Source organism: Labrus bergylta, chromosome 9 (genome assembly GCF_963930695.1).
Source record: "Labrus bergylta chromosome 9, fLabBer1.1, whole genome shotgun sequence".
NCBI lineage: Eukaryota > Metazoa > Chordata > Actinopteri > Labriformes > Labridae > Labrus > Labrus bergylta.
The window spans coordinates 12,459,539-12,483,317 of record NC_089203.1 but is presented as its reverse complement, the minus strand read 5'-3'; the positions used below and the strand labels follow the sequence as shown (position 1 = coordinate 12,483,317).

Sequence of the window (23,779 nt, the reverse complement as noted above, 5' to 3'; positions counted from 1 at the left end):
GGATATGACGTGTTTCCCGGCGTGTTGACTAACCGCACGTCCTCCTTCGTCAACATGGCGCCGATGTTGGCACCGCTGAAATGTGGCTACCACATTCAAAAACGAAAATTAGCCCTGCTTCTTCGACAGACGAGCTCGTATCACATTTGGAGTAAAAGTGGCAGTGAGAACGGGACGGCCCATAAGCGCCAGAGTTCATATCAAGTGAGTTTACGACTCGGCTAGCTGGAGAGGACACTGTGTTTTTAAGAGTCACCAGACAAGGACAGAGATGGAAAGTGACGCTAACTAACCCTAACTAACAAGGAAGTTCATTGATAAAGTCTGTGTTATTTGTTTTCGTGCCAGAGAGGTAAACGTCATGTAAATATATCAGTGAACTATCTGTTAATGTTCATCGACAGCCAGCCTTCGTAACATTAAAGTACAGAGTTTATCTCAACAGTGTGACTATATGCAGAGTACACGGCGTGGGTCACAAGTCTGAAACATTAACAGTGACTATTAACCATTTAATGCTGTGACGTGACAGTGGTCACAGTCACGTGGTCTTACGTGTCGTCTGTAAATGTTAGATTAAGATGTCCCACCCACCAGACCTCAAACCTGATGTAACTATGTGTGGACAGTATCACTCAGCTACCTGCTCAGGTGCTTGTTTGAAGTGATGCAGCAGCCACCTCATATAGGTTATAATGTGTTTCTGATGAACAGTTTGGTGTTTTTATACCTTCATGGTAGTGCTGCTCGATTTTGGCAAAACTCATTATCTCGATTATTTTGATTGACATTGAGATCACGATTGTTGAACACTATTGAGTTTATCTCATCTAGATCACATGTATTAATCAAATTTAAATTGTCTTAACACTTAAAAATCAAGCAATAATTGAATATATATATTATACACACATATATATGTAGTTATACATAAAAACAAATAGATTAACTATGTTTTTGAGGTAGTAGTGATGTAATCTTGTGGCCAAAATATAACAAAAAAAAACTGAAACATTTTCAACACACGACAAAATGATCACAACATGGCATGCGGAACAATAATTGTTTAATTTCGATTATCTTGTTCTCGTGATCGTGGGAAGATAAAAGTGTCATTGAGATTGTAACTTGATTAATTGCCCTGGCCTTCTTTATGGCTTATTCAGAGGCAAAGAAATGTTGCTTACAATGTATTCTCCTCTACATATGTCCCGTTCATTGTCTTTTGAGCTTAAACTGGGTCTACCCCAGTGTTGTTTACATAGAGAATAAGACTGCGCCCTAACATTTACACAAGTATATGGAATTGGTTTATATACTTGAATGAATTTGTTATTAAACTGTGCTGTTTATACAGTGTTTGTTGACATGTTGTGCTACCTCAACATACTAAGAGAATGTTTTGCACTGATAAACTTTCCTCAAGCAGATAAAAGTCTTATCATACCCACCCACTAAAATTACAGATTAATTTATGCATTTTGTAAGAGCATTCATTTACATAAGCCTTGTGTGCCTTCAAAAACCACCAACAAAATGTGTTTTTTTATCAATCATCAGTCTTTGTAGACGTGTTAGTCGTCACTTCATTACTACTGACTGTGCTTAAATTCTGTCACTTTATCAAGCTCACAAAAGTTAACCTAAATAAAAGCATTTCTGCACATTGTGTCACAATTTTAGAACGTTTTTGAGCAAACATTGCATCAATTGATTTCATGTTAGTTAAAACCAACTTGTCCTCGTATCGTTTATTTGTTCAGTATATGTCCCCAACCCTCATGTAACCTTTACACCCTGAACTTTTGGATCGAACATGTAGGGAAGAAAAAGTTAGATCTTGTTAGTTTGTGTTGTTGTTGTTGGATATATTTGCTCTCTTGAGTTTTTAGTGTTTTTAATAAGTAAAACATTCATAAAAAACAATCAGCAGATCTGAGAAACGACAGTCAATAAGACTCCTTGTGTATTTCAGCTGAGTTCCCCTTCACACCTACGAACAGCTACATGGAACACAGGGAGGAGCGACAACAGTCGGCAGATTCTGGAGGCAGCAAAAGTAAGTCTTAAAAAAAAAATAGAATTGTTAGTTTATTTTATCAAAACTGAATGTATGACAATAACATCATATGGTGTGTCCATAGCATTTGCAGGTTACAAACAAAAGAACATGTTGGCACGGAAATGCAGGAGGAAAGCTGAACGCAGACCCCAAAAATGTGGTGAGTAAAGGAACATTTTTTAGCCTTTGGTCATTAAAACTAAGGACCAATAATTTTGTTTATACACACAAAAAAAAAAACATGCAGTCCTTACTGGCCTCCCCAAAAGATCCACAGAGAAACTTCAGCTCATTCAAAACTCTGCATCTAGGATATTAACTAGAACCACTCTGCACTGGCTTCCGGTAAGTTTCAGAATAGATTTTAAGATCCTCCTCCTTGTATACAAAGCCCTAAATGGAACAGGACCAAACTACATTACCAACTCTCTTGACCACTATGTGCCCTCAAGGAGTGAGAGAGTGGTTTTGTTTGAGTGTAATAGTCAACATATAGGACGGCGTATGTTGAACAGGCGTTATGTTTCACTGCTATTTTATGCCATTTTAAATTCATTTTATTTCATGCTATTTTATTATGTGATGCCCATTGTATGTCTTGTTCTGCTGTAAAGCACGTTGAGCTGAAATACTTGGATGAAAGGTGCTTTACAAATAAAGTTTATTAGTATTATATTATTATTATTATTATCTTTGGCTCTATGAGGTGAAACTACAGATATTTCTGAAGCTACCAAAGCTGAAAGCAACACCTTTGCTGATATCCATTAAAGTCCTCTGTCTTTCAGGAGGAGATAACGATGCTATGATGGTCACTTTTGGTTCGGATGGAGTTGTTCAGGGTTTCTCAGGCGTATGTGCTATGGGTTAAAAAAAAAATACACCACACTCGCTCATATACTACTACTAGTTTGATAACAGTCTAAATGTTTGAATAAGGAGAATTTTAGATTAGGCCTTTGACATTGACAGACATTACAAATGTATTATTTGATCAATTATTTAAGCACTCATTTTCTTTTTTTACCATGGATACATCTGTGTAACATTTTCAAAAGAAAAGAAAAATCTATTTTAATCTCTTTGTTGACTATTTTACACTTTCTATCTGTGTGAAGTACATCATCTTAACAGTTACTCTACTCCTGTGGTTAGCTGTAGTATGACACAGTACACAGATTCAGACCTGAACTATTCAAACATGATGTAACAATAAACTGATCAATTAAGCCTCTATTTTTTCAGTCTCCTGTGCATATGTCACAGGGACATCAGTCGTGCATTACATTTTTAATCTTAATTCTCTGTGCGCAGTGTAACATATTGCTTGATTGTTTTTAATTAAAGGCAGGTGTTGGGCACAACTCTGTCGTTTGCTCAAAGCCTCCATATTGAGTGGATTAGAGGAATTACTGGATATTCTTTGGCCTGCAGAGAGTCCCTGTGGCAGGTGTATGGTGGAGCGTGGGTAAACAGCCATGTTGGCACCAGTGTGCTCTCAAACTCAGCTGGGGTGACAGCCCAGGTGTCTCCTGGGACTTGTAGTGTCAGACTGGATCCCCGGGTCCACCTGGAGATTCTGCTGTCATTGCTGCTCCCAGATCTCCCAAGGGACTCCCCTTGACATTTGATGTTCCTAGTGGATGCCAAGAGAGCCATGTTTAGGTTTTTATATTGTGATTGTCCCACTGAGAGCAAGATGGAAGCTACTTGCCAATATTAGCAAACATATGGTATGATGTTAACATTGTAGTGCAGTAAATAGACCTGAATGTGACGGCACAGAGTTGTTTTTCATACTAATAAGCCTGTGATTTAAGAAGAGTCTTTGCTTTTGTTTTCTTCTCACCAGCTGAAGGAGGTGAATTCAGCCCAGATCCTGTCTGCGATGCTGTCTTACGTGTGGCCGAAGGATAGACCAGACCTGCGAGCTCGTGTTGCCATCTCACTGGGCCTGCTAGCTGGAGCCAAAGTAAGTTTACAGACAATGTCATGGCTGTGAAAGCAGGATTTGTTCCTTTTTCATGTAAAGCTGTTTACTCGCGTGTTTGATTTGTAACAAGCAGTGTTATATGATTGCATACAACAAAAATCACAGCTGAAGAGGATATATTTCCAATGTCAAACTATTTACCATTTAGGAAGAGGCTCCAATCTTTGTTCCATATTGACACAGTTTGTCTAATTTTGTTTTCTCCTTGGTTGATTTCTTCCACCCTAAAGAACACCTCTCTGACATGATGTGCTCTCTGATTTAACTCAGAACCACTTTCTCTCAGATCAACTTGGACCAGATAGGAAAATAAAACCCAACAAAAAGCTGTTATGTGATATACTCAATTAAAAGATTGTTGTTTTACAGGTTTGGCTTTAGCGTAATTATCGTAATAATAAAAAAGTGTCCAACTTAGAATAATTGAAAAATGTATAATATGAGAGCAAATAATGGAGCTCTGATACAAAATGATTTAGAAAAGCAAAAGATACTCAATGTTTCTCTTTTTAGGCGCAGGCACGAATATTGATCACATCCATGTCATCCATGACTTTCTTAAATTTATAAAATGTGGAATGATAGAGACAATACTGCCGATGACCAGGTTGCTTCTAAGTTGGCAAACTCAAACTTTCTATTAACTTTCTTAACATGGTTTCAAGTTTCCACTCATCATCAAAACAAGTCCAAGTTAAAGAGTCTTTCATCATCATTTTAGTTTGCTTGTTTTAGTTTGCTTTGACTTATTATAAAGTGACACAATCTGATCAAATGTTGTCAGGGTTTTGTATGAACAGTGCACACAGTCAAAAAAAAGGAATAAATACATACTGTAAGAGAGCTCTGCTGAGCTGCAGGGCCGCACAGTGAAAAGCAGCACAGCCTTTTCACAATGAAATCCAGTGAAAGAGAGAAGAGATCCTACAATCCTATCCAAGGTCGCTGCTGACATCAATTAACCCACAAGGTTATTATAGTTCAACTGTTTAAGTTCAAAATGTCTTTGAAGCAAATGAAAAGAATAAAGAAATGATGACTGCCTTCATGCTGGAATTGTAAAAATAGGCACAACCAGCGTCACTCAGGTTTAGTAAAAAACATGTTTTGCAGCAAAATATTACATTACTAGCTCACGCAAATGGATATCTGATTTGTTTTTTGTCAGCAGCACTTTATTGTATTTGGCATCTATGTTAGAAAAGCCTGGTCATGTGGTGCTTTACCTTTATCTTGTTTCTAAGCCTTGACACTTCGAAATTAACGCACAAGTGAATGAATCTGCCAGTATAACATATCAGCTCTAATCATGGCTGCCTAGATCAGCTTGTTGATCATTTTTAACTAACTTACAATAATGATACATGGTTGATTTGACTGACCTAGCACAGTGTTGTAGAATTTAAGTCACGGCAAATTGTCCAAACACAAGGAAAAAGCCTCTGTGTTTGCTCAGGAATATTTTCTTGTTGAATGAAAAATCTATCTGCATTAGCCGACCATCAAAGACCATTTGGAGCTCAGCAGTGGCTGCTACTCCGTGGAAAGAAACTGTTTATAACTAGCAGTGTTCATTTAAAAACAAACACCTATTTTATAATTACAAGTTGCAAACATCAATCAATGCATGATGTATTTTCTCATCTTTTGATGATGTGCTTTAATTTGCACCCTGGAAAACAATCACAAATCCAACGCTCCTAAATAAGCATGTACGGCTGCCGCTCAGCATGGCTGTGCATGTGTGTGCTAAGATGGAGAGAACAGACACACATGCAATCCAATCTTCTCCTGTTTTCCTGCGTGGCTGGAGTTAGCCTCAATTTCCCCAGTTTGTCTGCTTGAACTGAAACCACCAGCAATATGGGGGCAATTTTTAAATCAACTGACTAATTGTGTGGTTACAGTGTATCACACCAGTGCTCTCCAGAGGTGACATTTTCATTTTGAGTTACTGATATAGAAGCTCTTACTTTAGTTGACTTCAAGAAAAGCTCCCTGTGTCAGTGTGCATGTGTGTATCTCAGACTATAAGCTAATTCTAATAGCCTGAAGTCTCCTCTCCACTACATGATACAGTATCTCTACTATGAGATGACACTAGGTTGACATGGTGTTGATTTAATCTCCAGTTTGCTGTTAAGGCAATGAAATAGCACTTCCAACCTTATCATGTACTAGTGGTAAAATTAAGGACATGTTTTTCCCCTGTGATAATAGGCCCAGGCTATTTTTGTGACATGTTCAGTTGTCTTGGTAGCAACGATATTGTTTTTCCTTGAGGGACCCTGAGGACGTCTATTGTCTGAGTATAATACCCAAGTGTATAAAGCGAAAACCCTGGAAATGCAGCTATGAAAGCATAAATGGATTGCATTATTTGGTGCCCTTTTAAATTAGATGTGGGTTTATTTTTACACATTGTTTATATATGATAGATTGAACAATTAATCTATGAAAATGATATCAAGCAGAGCTCACTGGAGTAAAGAAGCAAAAAGAAAAGTTGAGAGAAAACATGTCCTCCCCCCCCCCTCCCAAGTGTCAAGGGGTTGAGAGGTTCAAATGAAATGGGTTTCATTTAAAAATGCTGTGCGGTGTGCCGCTGTGTTCTCTGGTTGTCCTAATGTGCAGCAGACCGCCTAGCCTGAGTCACACAGCTGTCCCTGGGCTTTTAATTAGCCTAAATAACCATTTCAATTCCATTAGCAGAAAGCACCAGCCACCTCAGCAGCATCAGCACAGCCACTCAGGAAGAACACACACATGCACACTCCCACAGCACACATGCATGTATACATAGAGTACATGATCTTAAAGGTGCCTGAATGTGTTACGTCTGTTCTACTGCCTGACAACAGTGGGGATTCATCTTTCTAAGAATACTGGATACATTTAGTGGAGAGGCAGTACTGAAGGACTAGAAAGTGACACTGGACTATGTTGAGCATATGTTTTTTCTAATAGGCTATTTGAAAATGTTTCTCCTCTCTCTCTCTCTCTCTCTCTCTCTTTTGTTTTTTGCCATTCTCTCTCAATGTTCCCAACCTCCTCTTCTGCCTTCACAGATCACCAATGTGACGGTGCCCTTCATGTTTAAGTATGCAGTGGACGAGCTTAACCAGATGTCGGGACACATGCTGAACCTGAATGACGCGCCAAGCACTGTGGCTACCATGGCAACGGCCGTGCTGATTGGCTGTGAGTCCCAGACTTGCGTTGCACTGGCAGGTGCCGCGTTCATCAGAGGGGGACTGCGGTACTGCCTATTATCTGCGTGCTGACCTTTCCCAACACATTCATATCAATGGCACTCCGCAACCTCTGAGTCTCCCTGGCATTATTTACATTATGCGCTCCGTTCTGCATCAAAGTCCACTCCTATCAGCTGATGCAGTGCTCTTGTGAGACCTGACCACTTTTCAGTTTGAAACCTGCGTGCTCCCAAGGCAAACACAGCTAGATACATTTCTAAAGCAGTAGGCAAGAAATTGCTAATGTCCTTTAGGAAGTGGGCAGATATTTTGTAATGTTTTCCAAAGGCCAGAGATGTTTCTTTCATTTCAACTCTAGAGAGCTCCTCTTTTTCTCTCCTCTTTTTCCAAATGAGCCCTGTAACCACAGGAGGGGTCGAGGGAGACATGCAGTGTGATATAAAGTTGTTCCTGATTAGAGGTTTTTTTTCACTAAGCTAGTGATGAAAAGCTAAAAAAATAAATACAGTGAACCTGACACCCTCTGCAAGTCACTCTGACCTTGAGTGAGATCAGTGCGGATGCAATGTACACTTAGCCCTGTATCCACTTATTTTAATAAGCACACTTAGGTCCTGCACATTAATGCTGCCTGTGGAATAATTGGAGCATATGAACAGAACTTCAGACAGGATTGATTAAGACGACAAGGAATAATGACAAGGTGCTCTTAAAGAAAAGGATTGTAATTTTTTCCCCCTCTTCGTGACACTCAGGACCCGGCACTTGGGGCCCTTGGTGATGAGTCTAATTTGGCTGAAAGGGTTTCGCAGTGCTCATCCTACCTTGTCAGATGTGGACACATTGTTCATTAGATGAGCATTCCTATTTAACGCCACATTACAGCCACACGAAGACCGGCAGACAGAGCGATTATTACACTGACTTTGGTCTCAGCAGACAAGTCGTTTATTCACACAATTTGGTGAAATTGCCAGCGGAAGACCACATGTCACTCAGGCAGTCTAATATTAATTTGTGACAGTCATGCTATCGGTTTGCTTGTTTAAGAGTTCATGAAAAGTGTTGACTTTTCTTGGAATTACATCTGAAAATTCTACAACTGACAAGCTTTAAGGACTGCTTTGACCTATACAACAACAAATATTGAAACTGAAAAATACCGTTACCTAAGAGAATCTGTTGCCTGGTTTAAGCCCCTCCTCATAGAGACGAGCCAGAGAAACCCAGTCTCAGACAATGCTGAAACTTAAACAGCTCAACTTCTTGTCATGGAGCTCTTATTAAATCCACCATCCCCCCTCTTCTATTATTTTCTCACACATGTAGCCCCATCCCCACCACACACTCACTGAACACACTCTTGTACACTCAGATAACCTCCCTCCCCTTCCTCTGTGGCGTGCAGGCCTGCCATGGTAGTGATGCTTCAGACAGCATCCTGCTTTGTAATTACAGAGGCTCTGGGAGGTTTCTGCTGTTGCACTGCAGTGCTTGCAGACCAGAGATGATTTGAAAAACCTGGCCTGCCATTTCATACAAGCCTTCTCCATTGAGAACTTGACATCCCTGTCTTATCTCAATACTGTATTACAGCTTCCAAGATAGGTAAGGTAGTGGTCAGATTCTTTTTCGCTGCTTCGTATCACTTGAGAGCTGCATCATGCACGTCTGTGTTTGTGACGAGGGCATATATTCTCACTTAAGAGCGCCCGGGCACACTGTCTGTACCTCCATGTTTTTCACAGCAGGTGTGCTAAACTCTACGTCTCCTCTGCTATCCCAGATGGCGCGTCACGGGCGTGTGCAGCCTTCTTCAACGAGCTGAGGAACACTGTGTTCGGCAAGGTGGCACAGAGCTCCATCCGACGCATCGCCAAGAACGTCTTTCTCCACTTGCACAATCTGGATCTGGGTTTCCATCTCAGCCGTCAGACAGGAGCCCTGTCCAAGGCTATCGACCGCGGCACACGGGGCATCTCGTTTGTCCTCAGTGCACTCGTCTTCAATCTAGGACCCACTGTCTTTGAGATGGGACTTGTCAGTGCCATTTTGGTGAGTCTAATGGTGAAATCCACACATAAATACTAACTTTTCTGGTTTGTATTTTATTGTTTTCTTTTTTTTAAATTCAGGATCCTCTATCACCTTGACACTCTTCACAGCAGATTGTCTGGAAATCTCAGTGATAAAGTCACATTTACATTCTAAATGGAATATGAATTGCCATGAACCTTTGATGTCAACACAGAGCCCATTAGTGTCAATAATGAATCCCAAAGCTTTGCAGCAGCTTAATTTCCTCCTGTGGAGTATGCCCTGAACAGATGCCTCCTTCCTCGGCTACAGCTGAAAGATGGGCTCGTCTATAGCTTGGTGCTATTATTCCACTCTGGACTATGTTGGCTTGCCTGTAATGAGGGCAGACTCCATTGCCCAAATAGCTAAAGCATTAGCATGATTAGTTCTTTTAGTTTCCCCTCCATTTGTAACACTCAATTTCATAGCAGAATGGTCAAACACAGTACGTGCTCAATATGCCCTCCGACTCAAAAATTGGGGTCCAACAATATCATGTGGTGGTTTGATTATTTTTAATCAAAAAAATCTGTTGAGTCACTGAGTTTAAAAGAAGATATTTTGTCACTCTGCTTTTCTCCTCTGCAGTATTACAAGTGTGGCGGGCAGTTTGCAGCAGTGGCCTTGGGTACCTTATCAACATACACAGTCTTCACTGTTCTCCTCACTCAGTGGAGGTAAAAAAAAAAAAAGGATATTTGAACCAGTCCTGTGTCTGCCGTCTCATCACTTGAAAATGTATTCAGTAAATTGCTCTGCAGCTCTCTGTGCTTACAGTAACAATGTTCACTTGTACGCTGAAATGTGTTTTACCTGAATGTGCACATGTCTCTGTGCACAGGACTCGTTTCAGGATAGAAATGAACAAAGCAGACAATGAAGCTGGAAACGCAGCTATTGACTCGCTCCTAAACTACGAGACGGTTAAGGTGAGATCCAATCCCCTAACAACCACATGCACACACGCAGGCATACAAACACACACACACACACACACACACACTTAACATACACCCCACCCCTTCCATCAATCTTCTTTTATCTCCTCCTTTCTTGTCTCTTTCATCTTTTCACTTTGAGCCAGGAATATTGACACAAACAAACATTTACTCGTCTATGATAATAGTGTTTCACTGGCATGATTGTCACTGTCAAAACTTGCCTATTAATAAAATAAAAGCTTTTCTCTCCCCCCCCCCCCCCCCCTTTCCCTACCTTGCATTTTTGTTTGTCACCACTTTAACACACAAACTCCGTATCATAACAAGTGCAAGCCAAAAGTAAAAGTCAAGTTTATCTTTTGGACTTAGAGAAGTGGGGTTTATGGCTGAAAGGACAGAAACAAGTCACTGCCAATATCTGCTCTGGGTTTACTTAAAGAGCTCCCTTTAGTTATTACAGAGCAGTATCACATCAACATAAGACTTCGGACCACGGGTAGGGGTCTGTTTTTGTATCATTTAGACTACACAGTGTAATAGCATTCGAGTTATTCCTGTAGACATTAAGGTGGACTGTGAGCATACCTCCATAAGGTTTGGGTTTTATTAACCTACCACTGCACAATATTGACTGATCATTCTATTCTCGTGATTATCAAAACTTTGTTGTCAACCCATTTACACACACATTTGACAAACTCATCATATCCTAGTTTTTCACTCTAACTCTTCCTTGACCTAGTTCTCTGTACTGCTTATTATTCCCTCTTTGTTATTCTCACTGTAATCAACAATGATATATTTAATACTGACCACTCAGGGCTAAACTCCTGGTATAGTCAATGACCCACATTGTATCTCAGTTATAAGTAACACTTGAATTTATTGTACTTTATGTACTTTATTGTAGGCTTGGGGAAATGTGTCTTGGAAACCAGTGCTGCACATTTAGCTGCCAGTTGATTAAAAAGACGCCTCACAGATCTGATGTGGGGTGGATGCAAAAATTGATTTATACTTTTCTCAGTGGCATGGTTGTCCTGAATGTTATCTTTAGCTGTTTAAAGCCTCTTTCTAGGTAACCTCATTGTAAAATTTAAACAAGTATAATCACCATCCAGTTTCGGGTGCTTCGTCGGCTGCCCCAGATATATTTTGGTAGCCGTGTTATTTTCTTCGCCGTATTATTTTTTGTGTCCTGTTTTCCTAAACGTTTTGTGTTATTTTGTGTCATCTGTGCCAATGTGGCCGGATTTAGCATCACTCTGAGCTGTGAGTGTGCATATGTAATTAGATCTCCGCCCACTCAGAAATCCGTTCCACTTTCACAAAGGGCTGGATGAGAACCTGAACATGGTGCCTTGCACTGCTACTGTTTGTCCTCCATGTGCTACTTTCTCTCTGTCTCTCGTCTGATTTCCTGCATTTTGCCTGTATTCAAATCAGTGGCAAGCACAGCACTACTGCTGTTAGCTGGAGAAGCAAATCGCCCACTTAACCAGAGCAGAGGAACAATAGTGTTAACTAAACAAACAGCAATATTAGGTAATTGGCAGCATGGAGGAACGGGTCGTTGTTGTGCTCATGCTGTAGTATTATGAGTTTGGCTGAATTCTGAGTTGTTGTGTTTTTCTGTAAATGATAGCTGTATGTTCCGAACAAAATGAGTGCTGCTTGTGTGGTGTGACACTGAAGAGCTTCCAGTGCTCTGCTGGTAGGTGTCTGTGTAAACTGCTACAGATGTAAACACACAAGCTGACAACAATGCCAAGTGCCAATCATGAATATTCTGCAGCACTTCTTGTTTAACTTGGATGGAAGTTGAGGCTTTCCCTATATTTATGATTGCCCTATATGTTCTAGACCTTTCTTTTGCTATAATCACTATCCTTTGCCAGAGCTAGAGAGGCACTGGATTTCTTCTTATCACCCTCCACATCTTTTAAGATCAGTGGGGAGGAGAAAAAGAAACAGAGACATGAATAGTGCTTTTGAGGCCAACTGAGACCCAGACTATTCACAGAGCGGTCACTGAGAACAAATGCAGCCTCGAGGCAGGCTGCACTAAAGTGTCTATCTGCCTGACACTGCTCTCCATGCTCCCTTAACCTCTAACCATATTTTGTATTTCTCCATTCCCTCCCTCAACTTACACTTTCTCTCTTTTTGTGCCATGCCCTTGCCCTTTACCCCCACTCTCCCTCCTTCTTTATCACTGCTGCAGTACTTCAACAATGAGAAGTATGAAGCTGCGAGGTATGATGAATTCCTGAAGATCTATGAGTCATTCTCTTTAAAAACCACGTCGACACTCGCCATGTTAAACTTTGGACAGAGCGTCATCTTCAGTTTTGGCCTCACTGCCATCATGTTGCTGGCCAGCAAGGGTATCGCTGCAGGTAAGTGTGTGTGTGTGTGTGTAAAAATCATTCTTTCAACATTCATAAACCATATAAGAATTTGATAGCAACCAGCAGTAAGGATAGAAAATACCTTTCAATTGACCTGAATTTACATCTCCATGCTCACAGTCTGTGTCCACAGCACAATAGCCAAAATGTGCATTTGGACATAAGAAAGCTTCAATCACCCAGCTCAAAACAAAATCAAATCGAGAGATGAAAATTACAAGTAAAACCCTGACTGAACTGGATAATAGAAAGTAAATGAGAACAAAGCACAGCAAGCATGAAAAAGTGGCATGAATAGAAAATAAAATCGCCGTGATGCAGAAAATGAAATCACAGTGGGTGGAGATGGATTCAGAGTGTAACACGCTTTGTCTGCTTTCACAACTTGAAAGGAGAAATGGTCAGGGTGTAATATTTTTTTCCTTCTTAGATCTGATATGCAAAGATACACCGAGATTATGTGCATTTCTGTCGTGTAGGTACGATGACCGTGGGAGACCTGGTGATGGTGAACGGCCTGCTCTTCCAGCTCTCCCTCCCTCTCAACTTTCTGGGTACAGTGTACAGAGAGACCAGGCAGGCCCTCTTAGACATGAACACTCTTTTCACCCTGCTCAGTGTCGACACCAAGATCAAGGTAACACGTCAACCTGACATGCACTTTTGTTCTAACCTTTAAATAGTAGAAGTAGTAGAAAACAGTGCTGGTAAACTAAAAGATGATAGAAAGTGAAATGAATGTTCATTAAAAATCTAAATGCAAGAGTAAACTCAGACTATAAGGGCTTTTACTATCATGAATGATTGCACAGGTGAGAAAAGATTTTAACACAGCTCTGACTTATTCATGACAGCGTGACATAAATATCCTGTCTGCATGTGCCCTAAAAGATTATAGGTTGAAGTCAAACATGATAATTATGTGCTTGAAATGACTCAGGTGCTTCCTCATCTATTCCCACTCAGCGAGTCACTGCATCGGTGTGATCTATATCAGCATATTATGCCACATTACTGCAGAAATGTGATTGGTTGATCTTTGATTTGTAAGGCATATATTAACCAGTTTTGATCAAATGCCGTTTCATTTATCAACCCATTATGTGGACTGACTTTGTAGTGTGTAAAAGGCTAGGTATCAGTACACTCTGTTTCTGAACACAAACTGTTTATTTGCCTTCATCATTTCTTTCTGTGAGGATACAGAAAACAGTAAACAATGGTTGTTGTGTCTGTGTGGGTTTGTTTCATTTTTCATGGGGATTTTTCAACCCTGCTTTAGTATTATATGACAGTTTCTATGTGTGTTGTTGTCAGCCTGTTTGTGCAGATCATTTTCTCAATCAGTTACAGAGAAAACAGGTGCATATCATTTGGTTCTCCAAACAGTGAGTGACTAAGCATTGTTGTGTAAAAGTGAGTTTAGCTGTTCTCAATGTTCTGTTTTGGTATTTTTATTAATGACTGTGGGGTTGTTTTTTGGGATTCTGTATTTTTCTTTTTTTAAATGCCACTTTTTATACACAGAGTCTTGTCCAAAGTGCTGTCATTCTCAGCACCTCCTTTACGTTTCCACAAGGCTCCAACTAACAATCTATAACTTCTCTTCATTTACACATGAATAACTGTGTCTATGAAATAAAGTAAAATATGCTTATAATATTCCATTATGTTTTTATATAGTCAACCGTCCACAGTAGATCCGTTTATTGTCAAAATAATGTATTTATTTATTGTCTATTGTTTATTGTCAACTATAAAAAATAGTAGACGATTATGTAATCTTTCGATGAGCTTATCAATAATCAACTTTAGTTTCAGTTGTAGTTCCATCTTGAGACCTCAGTCTTCAATTTAGGATGATGACACCGCAGGAAATTTAAAACCTAACTTGTCGATGTACCTCAAGAACGATTTTCAAACTAAAACCTGTTCTTAAGATGAACTATTAGAATATCCCAAACTGTTCAGAATCCAGCCATTTTCAAAGAACAGAGTCTTAACATGCAGGTCCTCTGATTCTTCAGTGTCATTACTACATTTTGTGTGTGACATTTTATCGCATTTACCCCCCTCCACCGCCCCTTTTTCTTTTACACAACCCGACAGCCTGCCTTGCGTCAGAAGAGGACATTTAAGTGCAAATGTGCAGATGCTGTCTAACACTATGAATGTCACTCTGGTCTGCAACCTGTAATTACAGTAGGAGAAATGAATCTGTCCAGTTATTTTGCACTCATCAGTAATACTCCTCTCCATTGTGTTTCCCCGAGGAATGGCGCTGCCCAGCAGGCCATTACTGTGTCAGTGTTTTTTTTTTTGTATGGAACACATTGGCCTATTATGCAGATGTAAAATAATTTGAACCACCTCCCCACCCCAACCCCACACACTTAAAACTGCCCCACAAAATAAAAAGTAAATGATTTTGGCTTTTTTCCATATTGAGGGTGTATGTGAAATAATCTGTTTATACTAATGGACTATGTTAGTTATTTGTATTAATTGGCTGGGGTGGATTGGAAGTGATTATGTTGCTATTAGGCAGCGTAGAAATGGAGCAGAACAGGCTTTTACTCAGAGAGTAAGGACAACTCTTTATTCACTGCTGACCTTAGCTCATCTCAACACTACGGCTCAGCTCGGTATGTTCTGTAACTTTTCATGCCTGTTGATTCTTTAGTTGCCATGAAGGGCAGTCAGCGTGTGAAGATTCTGAAGCTCTTTTGAAACGACCTCTCAAATTTGCTTTGCTTTATGCAGTGCGTGTTTTTTTTCTGTGCTCCAGCATTATCCCTCTTGACAAGGTGTTGGAGTAACATTGCATCATGCCAGGCCTCGTCTGCCAGTGGCTGATCTGCACCAGTCTTCTTTCTATTCGTTTTTGTGTGTTTCAAACCTTGTTTTTTTTTTTTTTTTCCAGGAAAAGGATCTCGCCCTGCCATTAGCCATCACACCACAGGAGGCCACCATCCGCTTTGAGGACGTTTATTTTGAGTATCTGGATGGCCAGAAAGTGTTAAATGGGGTATCCTTCGAAGTGCCTGCTGGGAAGAAGGTGGCTTTAGTTGGTGGCAGCGGGTCAGGGTAGGTAACCTTAAAAATACACCAACCATCAAACCTTTAGCCAGGTGTGTGTCATCTCATTTGTATGTGCAGACTGTCTTATCATCGATATCATCAGCAGCCTGTGGGGGGTGCAGCTCACAGACAGACTGATGCTGACGATTGGTTCCACGTCTGTTTACAGGAAGAGCACCATTATGCGGCTGTTGTTCCGCTTCTATGAGCCCCAGCAGGGGAACATCTACATAGCGGGGCAGAACATCCGAGACGTCAGCCTCGACAGCCTGAGGAAGTCTTTGGGGGTCGTACCACAGGTCTGAAGTCCACCAACACAGTGATTTAAACACAGACAAACAATAGAAAAGCAATTTAACACCACATCGATCTTACTATTTGAAGCCTTTTTACAGAAAGTGAAATGCACATGTGTCTTCAGGAGTAAATTAAATATCATTGATAATGACATACAACAAGGGGGCAGCATAGAACAATGTTACATTGCTGGTTAACAGCAGCATCAGAAACGAGCTGAAATCAGTTGTTCACTGCAGTGAGCTCAGAGGCTCATCTGAACAGATGGTACATGAACAGTATTTTTTCTCATTTGTGTTTTTTCTCCCTCCTACCCTTGTCTTTGGATCTGTGGTCCTCATTTCTGTGTCTGCTGCAATAAAAAAATATTCTCTTAAGCCTAATGTTTTCTCTCTCACTGTGCTGTTGTTGTCAGGATGCTGTTCTTTTCCACAACACCATCTTCTACAATCTGCAGTACGGGAACATCAACGCCACACCAGAGGAAGTGCACCAAGTGGCGCGCCTAGCAGGCATCCATGATGCTATCCTCAGGATGCCCCATGGCTATGACACCCAGGTTGGGGAGCGGGGCCTCAAGCTGTCAGGTTTGCAGCACTTTTATGAACACTGTTGAAATATGGTCTCCTCTGCAGAAGCAAGAAAACGCGCTGTGTGTTTTGTGTTTTGTGTTTCCCTTGATAGTTCGCTCAACTTAAACATTTCAAATTTACTGGTGGATTCGACTATTCCGTTTTTACTGGCTGCTTATAACTAAATGAATCCACACAGAGCTGGCAAACAACATGTATTGTTCTAATATAATATATATTTTTTTATCATTAATAATGAATCCAGAAAGAATCATTTAGTTTTTTATTATTTTGTAGCTTTAGTAAATCCATTTGTTCAACTAAAACTTAAGACTGTCATAATAATTGTTGTAGCTGAATTACCAAAAAACATTACATAGTATGTTATTAAACGCTACTGAATACCTTTGCATAATATATTCTGATTAATGATCTTTGGGTATTGAATTTAGATTTTTGATTGTAAAGAAGAAGCGCCTGAAGATATAAGCGTAGTATTTTTACGGGATTGGCTTCGGGAAAGGATGTCAATATCCTTTGAGAAATACTTTAGTTGTGACAGAAGATAATTATTATTATTTTAGTAGATTTATTGAGAGACTTAATCTGAAGTTGCACATTATTTTGCCCTCCTCTTCTTTCAAAAGTATAAACTTGTTTAATGGTATGTTTCCTCTTTTGATGTGCAGTGATTGCGCATCACTGTGTAGTATTTGTCTCATAGCGTTACTCTGCAAATCATTTAGCCCACATAAACACACAGTGTGCGAGCACTTTCACTCAGCATTCCAGAAGCAATTACTGGCAGCACGGATTTCTTTATGTGGAGTGACTGAGTGAGTGAGAGAATGGACAAAATAAAGACATGACTAACTTCTCATTAATTTCACTGCTGCTGTATGTGACAGCTGCCAGTGAGTTTGTGAGACGAGGAGGGGGGCAGTCTGGGCTTTGAGGCTCCTTACTTTCTTGATTGCTGTTTTCCTCTGCCAGCAATATTTTTGTCTGCTGAACATCGCTAGCTTTTAAGAGGCTACTCACGGTTCATGTGAAATGAAGGCCGGTCAGACCAGTAGAAGAAATCTTTGCCTCTTGCTAGTTTTTCTTCTCAAACAAGTACGTTTGAGTAAATAGTTTGAAATGGCCGTAGGAATGTTGTTTCCCCCTGCATGTTGGCTCTCTGTTAGAGATAATTATCTGATAAGGACTGAAGTGAGACCAGCTTCATCTTCCCATGTTTTAAACCTTTTGCTTTAGCCTGATTTGCTTTTATATATGACGTATGATGTTTTGTTTCAGGAGGTGAAAAGCAACGTGTTGCCATCGCCCGTGCAATCCTTAAGAATCCACCCATCCTCCTGTATGATGAAGCAACATCCTCCCTTGACTCTATCACAGAAGAGGTGGGCCTGAAACACACACACACACATACACTCGCGGACATGCATGCTTAATGTACCCACAAATGCCCTTTTTCTGCTGAACTATACTGTAGATGGACACCTTATCTAGTGTTCTCATTTAGCAGAACAAACACCCACTCAGTCACATGCTATAGGTACACAATAACTCAGCTCACTCTTGCGTCACATACCTGCTGTGACATACACACACCCCTCCCACCCCCACAACGCACACGCACACGCACACACACAACACCCCCATGTTCTCCCCTGCCACCTGCCACTGTTTTCTCCTACTTAATCTCCAGCTCAGCCTAAACCCCACAGTCTTTGTAAATGTTACACTTAATGAGAAAGCCCGCTCTGAACTGAAGGGGAAGAAAAGAGGGGCAGTAGATGTTCTTGTTCATTGAGATTCTCTGTAGCTCCTCATCACAATGTTGTCTTAAAATTATCATATGTAAACAACGAAGAGAAAGCATATGAAGGTGAGCGTTCCCAACGCAACATCTTATTGACTTTTCATATATATCCTGTCATTCATGCACTTTTCTTCTTTTGGATTATTTGATACTCTTGTCTGGTTTAACAGAGTTATTGAGTGATTTTCTTTTGTGTGCTTCCAGAACATCCTCAGTTCAATGAAAGAGATGGTGAAGGACAGAACATCGGTGTTCATCGCCCACAGGCTCTCCACTATTGTAGACGCGGATGAGATTATAGTGCTCAATGAAGTAAGAACTCATCCACTTTATTTTTTTTTTTACTTGATCTCACACCTTCACTGATTAACTGTTCCAGCTGTAATGCCAGGTTCAGAAGAAGCAAATAATATGACGGTTCAGAGTTCCCCGCGTTTATCAGGCGCCGAGTTAATTGCCAGTCCAATTAGATGATTTTGCATTGAAGGGAGGGATGTTGACCTGACCTCTGTGTGACGCTAAGCACACTGCATCTGCCAGCAAACAAGAATTTAGCAAGAAGCCTCTGTTTTTTTATGCCACTCTTCTTTTTTTTTGAGTTACCTCTCCACAATGTAAGCGATGAAGACATGCTTTGTTTAGCTTTTCTCATTAACTTTAACAACAACAGGACACTGTCAGTAGAATTGAATGTATTATTTTCTCCATAAGGGCTCATTAAAGCAGTCAGACTCGACTGGCTGTTTTGGTCAGATGGCGTGTCTTGTTTGTCTTGGTGACTAATAATGTATGGGCCAGCTTCCCAGATACTGATGAGGCCTTGTGCAGAACTAAGCGTGTCTCTCAGTGCTGATTGCCATTCACTTAGGTTATCTTTACATTTTATGTTCATGTATGTTAAAGTCAGGTTGAAGCCCAGCAGACGCTGAATGCTTTTTAAAATAATGTGAACGAAGTTAATCTCTTTGGTGCTTGCAATTGTATTCAAAGTGAGGAAAAAAACAATCTTCAGTATTTGATGTTCTCTGAATGAGGTGCTGTTTAGCCAAAAAGGCCCATAATAGAGTCAGTTATTATCTGGAGAGTAAGAGTTAAAATGAGATGTATCAAACATGAAGTGACATTTCCACAACTGCAACAGTCAGAAAGGATAAAATAAAAGCATTTTCTTTGAACTGCGGCATGCAAGCGTGTGGTGGTTCCATGTTTCCAGAGTCAGATGGCAGGGATCAGAGGGGTCGTGGCGAGGAGGCATGTTTGCCTGTGATGTCGCCATGGCGTTTACTGGTGTCACCAGCAGAGGACTGCCTGGGGTGCTCATTAAAATAACGAGCGCAGGCAAGTCACGTGCTTATCTTGGGTGCACTAAAGATGATGCCAACACCTCTGCATGCTCATGGGAGGTGGGGGAAGAGGGGGGGGGGGGGGTGCCGTCGTTTGTGTTTGAATGTGTGGGAGGGATGTGTGTTTGTCGTGTGTGGCTGCATGTGTGTCTATGAGTCTGTGTTTTTGCAAGAGAGAAATTGCAACATTTGTTGGGGAGGCGGCAGGGATTTTAAGGGGGAGCTTACTCCGCGGAGAGTGTGGTCATGAAGAGATGCTAACAGTAGGACTGTGTGTTCATGGCCTCTTTGTTCTAGCTTCGCAGATAATGCAGCCATTTTTACTGGAAGTTTAGGTTTCATATGCTTTGTTCTTTATATGATCCCCTGCTCTTTTTTCCTGCCAGGGTAAAGTGGCAGAGCGAGGCAACCACCAGGCCCTCCTCAGCATTCCAGGCAGCCTGTACGCAGACCTCTGGAACACCCAGAACAGCAAAATCCTCAACAACAGCAAAGGTCCCCACGATGCTCCGGTTGAGCGCCTCTCCCAGAAGGAGGAGGAGAGGAAGAAATTGCAGGAGGAGATCCTCAACAGTGTGAAGGGCTGTGGGAACTGCTCCTGTTGAGAGGGGCTGCCATATCTCCACACCTCGCCATCCCCTCACAGATAGCCTACTCTGGAATCTGCTGGAGTCTGTGCAGTATTGGGGAGGGAAGCGGCATATGGGTACTTCCCCTCTGCCCACACCCACTGCAGCCAAGCCCCCACCCATGTGACTACCCCTCCTCCTACTCACGTGAATAAAGGCAACTGCTCGCCAAAGTAAAGGAGGAGGAGCAGAACGGGGAGCAAGTGTGTTTAGCACTGGCGGCTGTCCAGCAATGGAGCCTGTATGCCAGTTGCCTCAGCTGAAGCCAACCATAAGAGACCTCGTATATCACATACGTGTGTGTAAGACATCTGTTAGTCAACATGGCTGCCCCCCCCCTCCTCCACATTTTTGACATCAGGTTTGTTGACATCTCCCATTGCACTGGAAACAGATGAGCGTATATGTAATGAAAAATTAAATATGCCTTGATAGTGTTCCAAAATTTGTATTGATATAACTTTTTAAATTATTTTCAAATAAACGTAATCTCTAGTTATTTTTTTATTACAAGGTTGTGCATATACTTCAATGTATTCTGGGATTAGTTGATCAGTTTAACGACTGCATTATAAAAATGGCTTTGCAGCATTTTGTTTGAAGAAACCTATTTCAAAAAGACTTCAGTGGAATTCAGTGGTAAAGCACATTGCCCATGTCTGTGTTCTCAATGCATGTTCTAAATATATCAAATTTGGCAGATACACAAGTATTCTCGATGAATAACAACGTAATGTGAGTGTTTCGACCCATGAACATACAGAACAGCTCCCCAGTGAATAAGCAGTATGTCACAGTCACACTGATATAAATATCACACTCTGAGAACGACAAGAAGCACCTTTAATAAATCATGAATGATTTTCGCCACATTTGGAGGCACTACTTGAAAGCCTCCTCTGGGAACATTTTACAGTCATATTGAGCTTTGGTTAGCAGACCTCTTCCATCAAAAACGTATTCATAGAGACCTTGTGAAAATGTTAAGACAGCTTTTTGGATTGTATAAAGTGAACACAAAGACTTTGTGCTGAAGGTTACATGTAATTGTTAATATTTAAAAACTGACAGTTCATGTAAGTCCTCTGAAGGCTGGTTTGGCTTTGATACACATATGTTGGGAACCTTGGTATGTTATTGTATCTATATCAAATATTGTGTCTCGTACTAAACACTGATATGTAAAACTTGTTTTTAATATTCTGGATTACGTCGGCTGAGTGAGTACACAGAAAATAAATGTAGAATCTTGTTGAAATAATAAGATCTCCATGCTGTTTGATGTGTAGATCTGAATCAGATGATTATTTAAAGATTTATTTTTGGGGGCTTTTTGTGCCTTTCATGGAGAGACAGGACAGTGGATAGAGTCGGAATTCAGGGAAGAGAGAGTGGGGAATGACATGCGGAAAAGGAGCCAAAGGCCGGACTTGAGCCTGGGCCGCCCGCCTGGAAGACTATGGCCTCCATACATGGGGTGCGCACCAACTACTGCGCCACCAGCGCCTCATATGATTATTAATTATCTTACCACTGACACCACAGAAACAATTTTTTTAGCTCTATCCTAAGCTAAGCTAACCAGCGGCTAGTTGGTATTTGCTAGCTTGCTGTACAAATATTTTCATCTGTACTGGTCAGGTAGTAAATAAGCATTTAAAACTGTTCAAATCAAGGGTTGTAAATGGGATTTTCTTTATTAAGCCAAAACACATTCCAACATTTCTGAATATGTAAACAATTAGATTTTGAGAATTTCTACTCAAAAATCCTGCTCTATCTAAGGCACTGTACTAAAAAAAAAAAAAACAGGCATTCCTTGTGGTTAATGTTTTAGTGTTAGTGTCTCAAAGACTATATGTAACCAAACTATTATATAATGTTCATTGAAACAGCAGTTTTAAATAGCTTAAATACACACGTGTGAGTATAACTGACAGAAAAAACAATTTAACATTTTGTTAAAATTGAAATGTTAGCTTACCGATGCAGTTTTCAGCATATCTCAATATAAAAACCACATTAAAGAGATAAAAATGTGTTGCTTGATTTATAATAACTGTTTACATTTTATGTAAATCAAAGAGGTGATTTTAGATGTGTTTGTCAGGTGATTGATCAGTTTCTCTTTCCATCCTTACACATTCTCATTGTTTTAATTTTCTAGAGAACATAATGGCAGTAGATCCCCCTCAAGAACCCCTGCTGCTCTCTGGATCCTCTTCTGGGACCAGATACATTAGACCACATTTCTATGAGGCCTCTCAGCAGGATAATAGTTGAAACTGATATTAACAAAAAACATTTGAAAAGCATGACAGACCAGACCCCCCCCCCCCCCCCACACACACACACACACACACACACACCTCCTGAGGAAGTCACACATTATAGATGAAAGTAGACTTTGATAGAGCCCTGCTTAAAAGGAAAGCAACTGGATGATTACTGGTTGGATGGCTCTCCTTTCATGCGTCAGATGTCCAGGCCGATGAGTTGATGGTAATGGCATCCTTCTAATCTAACCTAGGAAGAGATTATGAGACTATTCATTAGCGTCTCCCAACAACCTTCAGCTGCTCCTCTGAACAGGTTATTTGCTAATTATTCAGTGAACATAATTCACTATGATCTGCTGCCGTTCTGTGAGAAGTCTCACATATTACAGAGGGCTGATATATTTCAGCTTTTCTTCAGGCAAAGCTTTGTGTGTGTGTGTGTGTGTGTTTGAAACGTTCAAGGACAGAACACTCCAGTGTTTAAGTCACTGAGTAATCGAAGATAGACTTACACAGGGAACGAGATTTCTTTCTGGCTATTTATATTTAAAAAAACAGCTCTACAGAATCTATTGTTCAATGAACCTTGATTGTTCTGCATGGCACGCATGTCCTGTAGTGTCTGTGTGCGTGTCTTCATGAGGTAATGAGGTAGCCATCTCTCTGTTTACCATTCAGAGTCGTACAGGCGCAGAAAGGACAGGCACACAAAGGCATTTAATAATGCCCCTAATATGGACCCCAGCAGGAAAGTCAGCCCCTGATGAAAACTACGACCTTCTACTGGAGGAGACATTTTCAAAGAATAATGCAGATAGGATGATAACTCCTTATTCACTATAGTCACACAGCGGCCACTTTCCTCTGATGTGTATAGCTCAGGGTGGGAAGCTTAAATGCTAGTATAATGTTGCTCTGCTGTGAGGTTGAAAGTCATATAAACATTTAGCGTATTTCACAAATGTTGTAATTTTAAGGCTTCTGGATAAATGAGCGACTGAAAATACCATTGAAATTTTGAAAAAAGGTGGCTAAATTCAAGGAAAAATACC

At 40.6% G+C, this 23,779-nt stretch overlaps 1 protein-coding gene across 1 annotated transcript; it reads left to right on the top strand.

The window, feature by feature from the left end:
- The first annotated feature begins 15 nt into the window (after positions 1 to 15).
- On the top strand, positions 16 to 22,489 carry abcb7 (ATP-binding cassette, sub-family B (MDR/TAP), member 7). The gene is made up of 16 exons (XM_020647874.3): positions 16 to 204; positions 1,976 to 2,059; positions 2,145 to 2,222; positions 3,915 to 4,034; positions 7,124 to 7,256; positions 9,057 to 9,325; positions 9,938 to 10,026; positions 10,191 to 10,278; positions 12,515 to 12,689; positions 13,181 to 13,338; positions 15,625 to 15,788; positions 15,952 to 16,081; positions 16,495 to 16,666; positions 17,951 to 18,054; positions 18,681 to 18,788; positions 20,206 to 22,489. Exons 1-16 carry the CDS (start codon positions 55 to 57, stop codon positions 20,422 to 20,424), a joined length of 2,241 nt encoding a protein of 746 aa, XP_020503530.2. The 5' UTR covers positions 16 to 54; the 3' UTR covers positions 20,425 to 22,489.
- Positions 22,490 to 23,779: the final 1,290 nt, after the last annotated feature.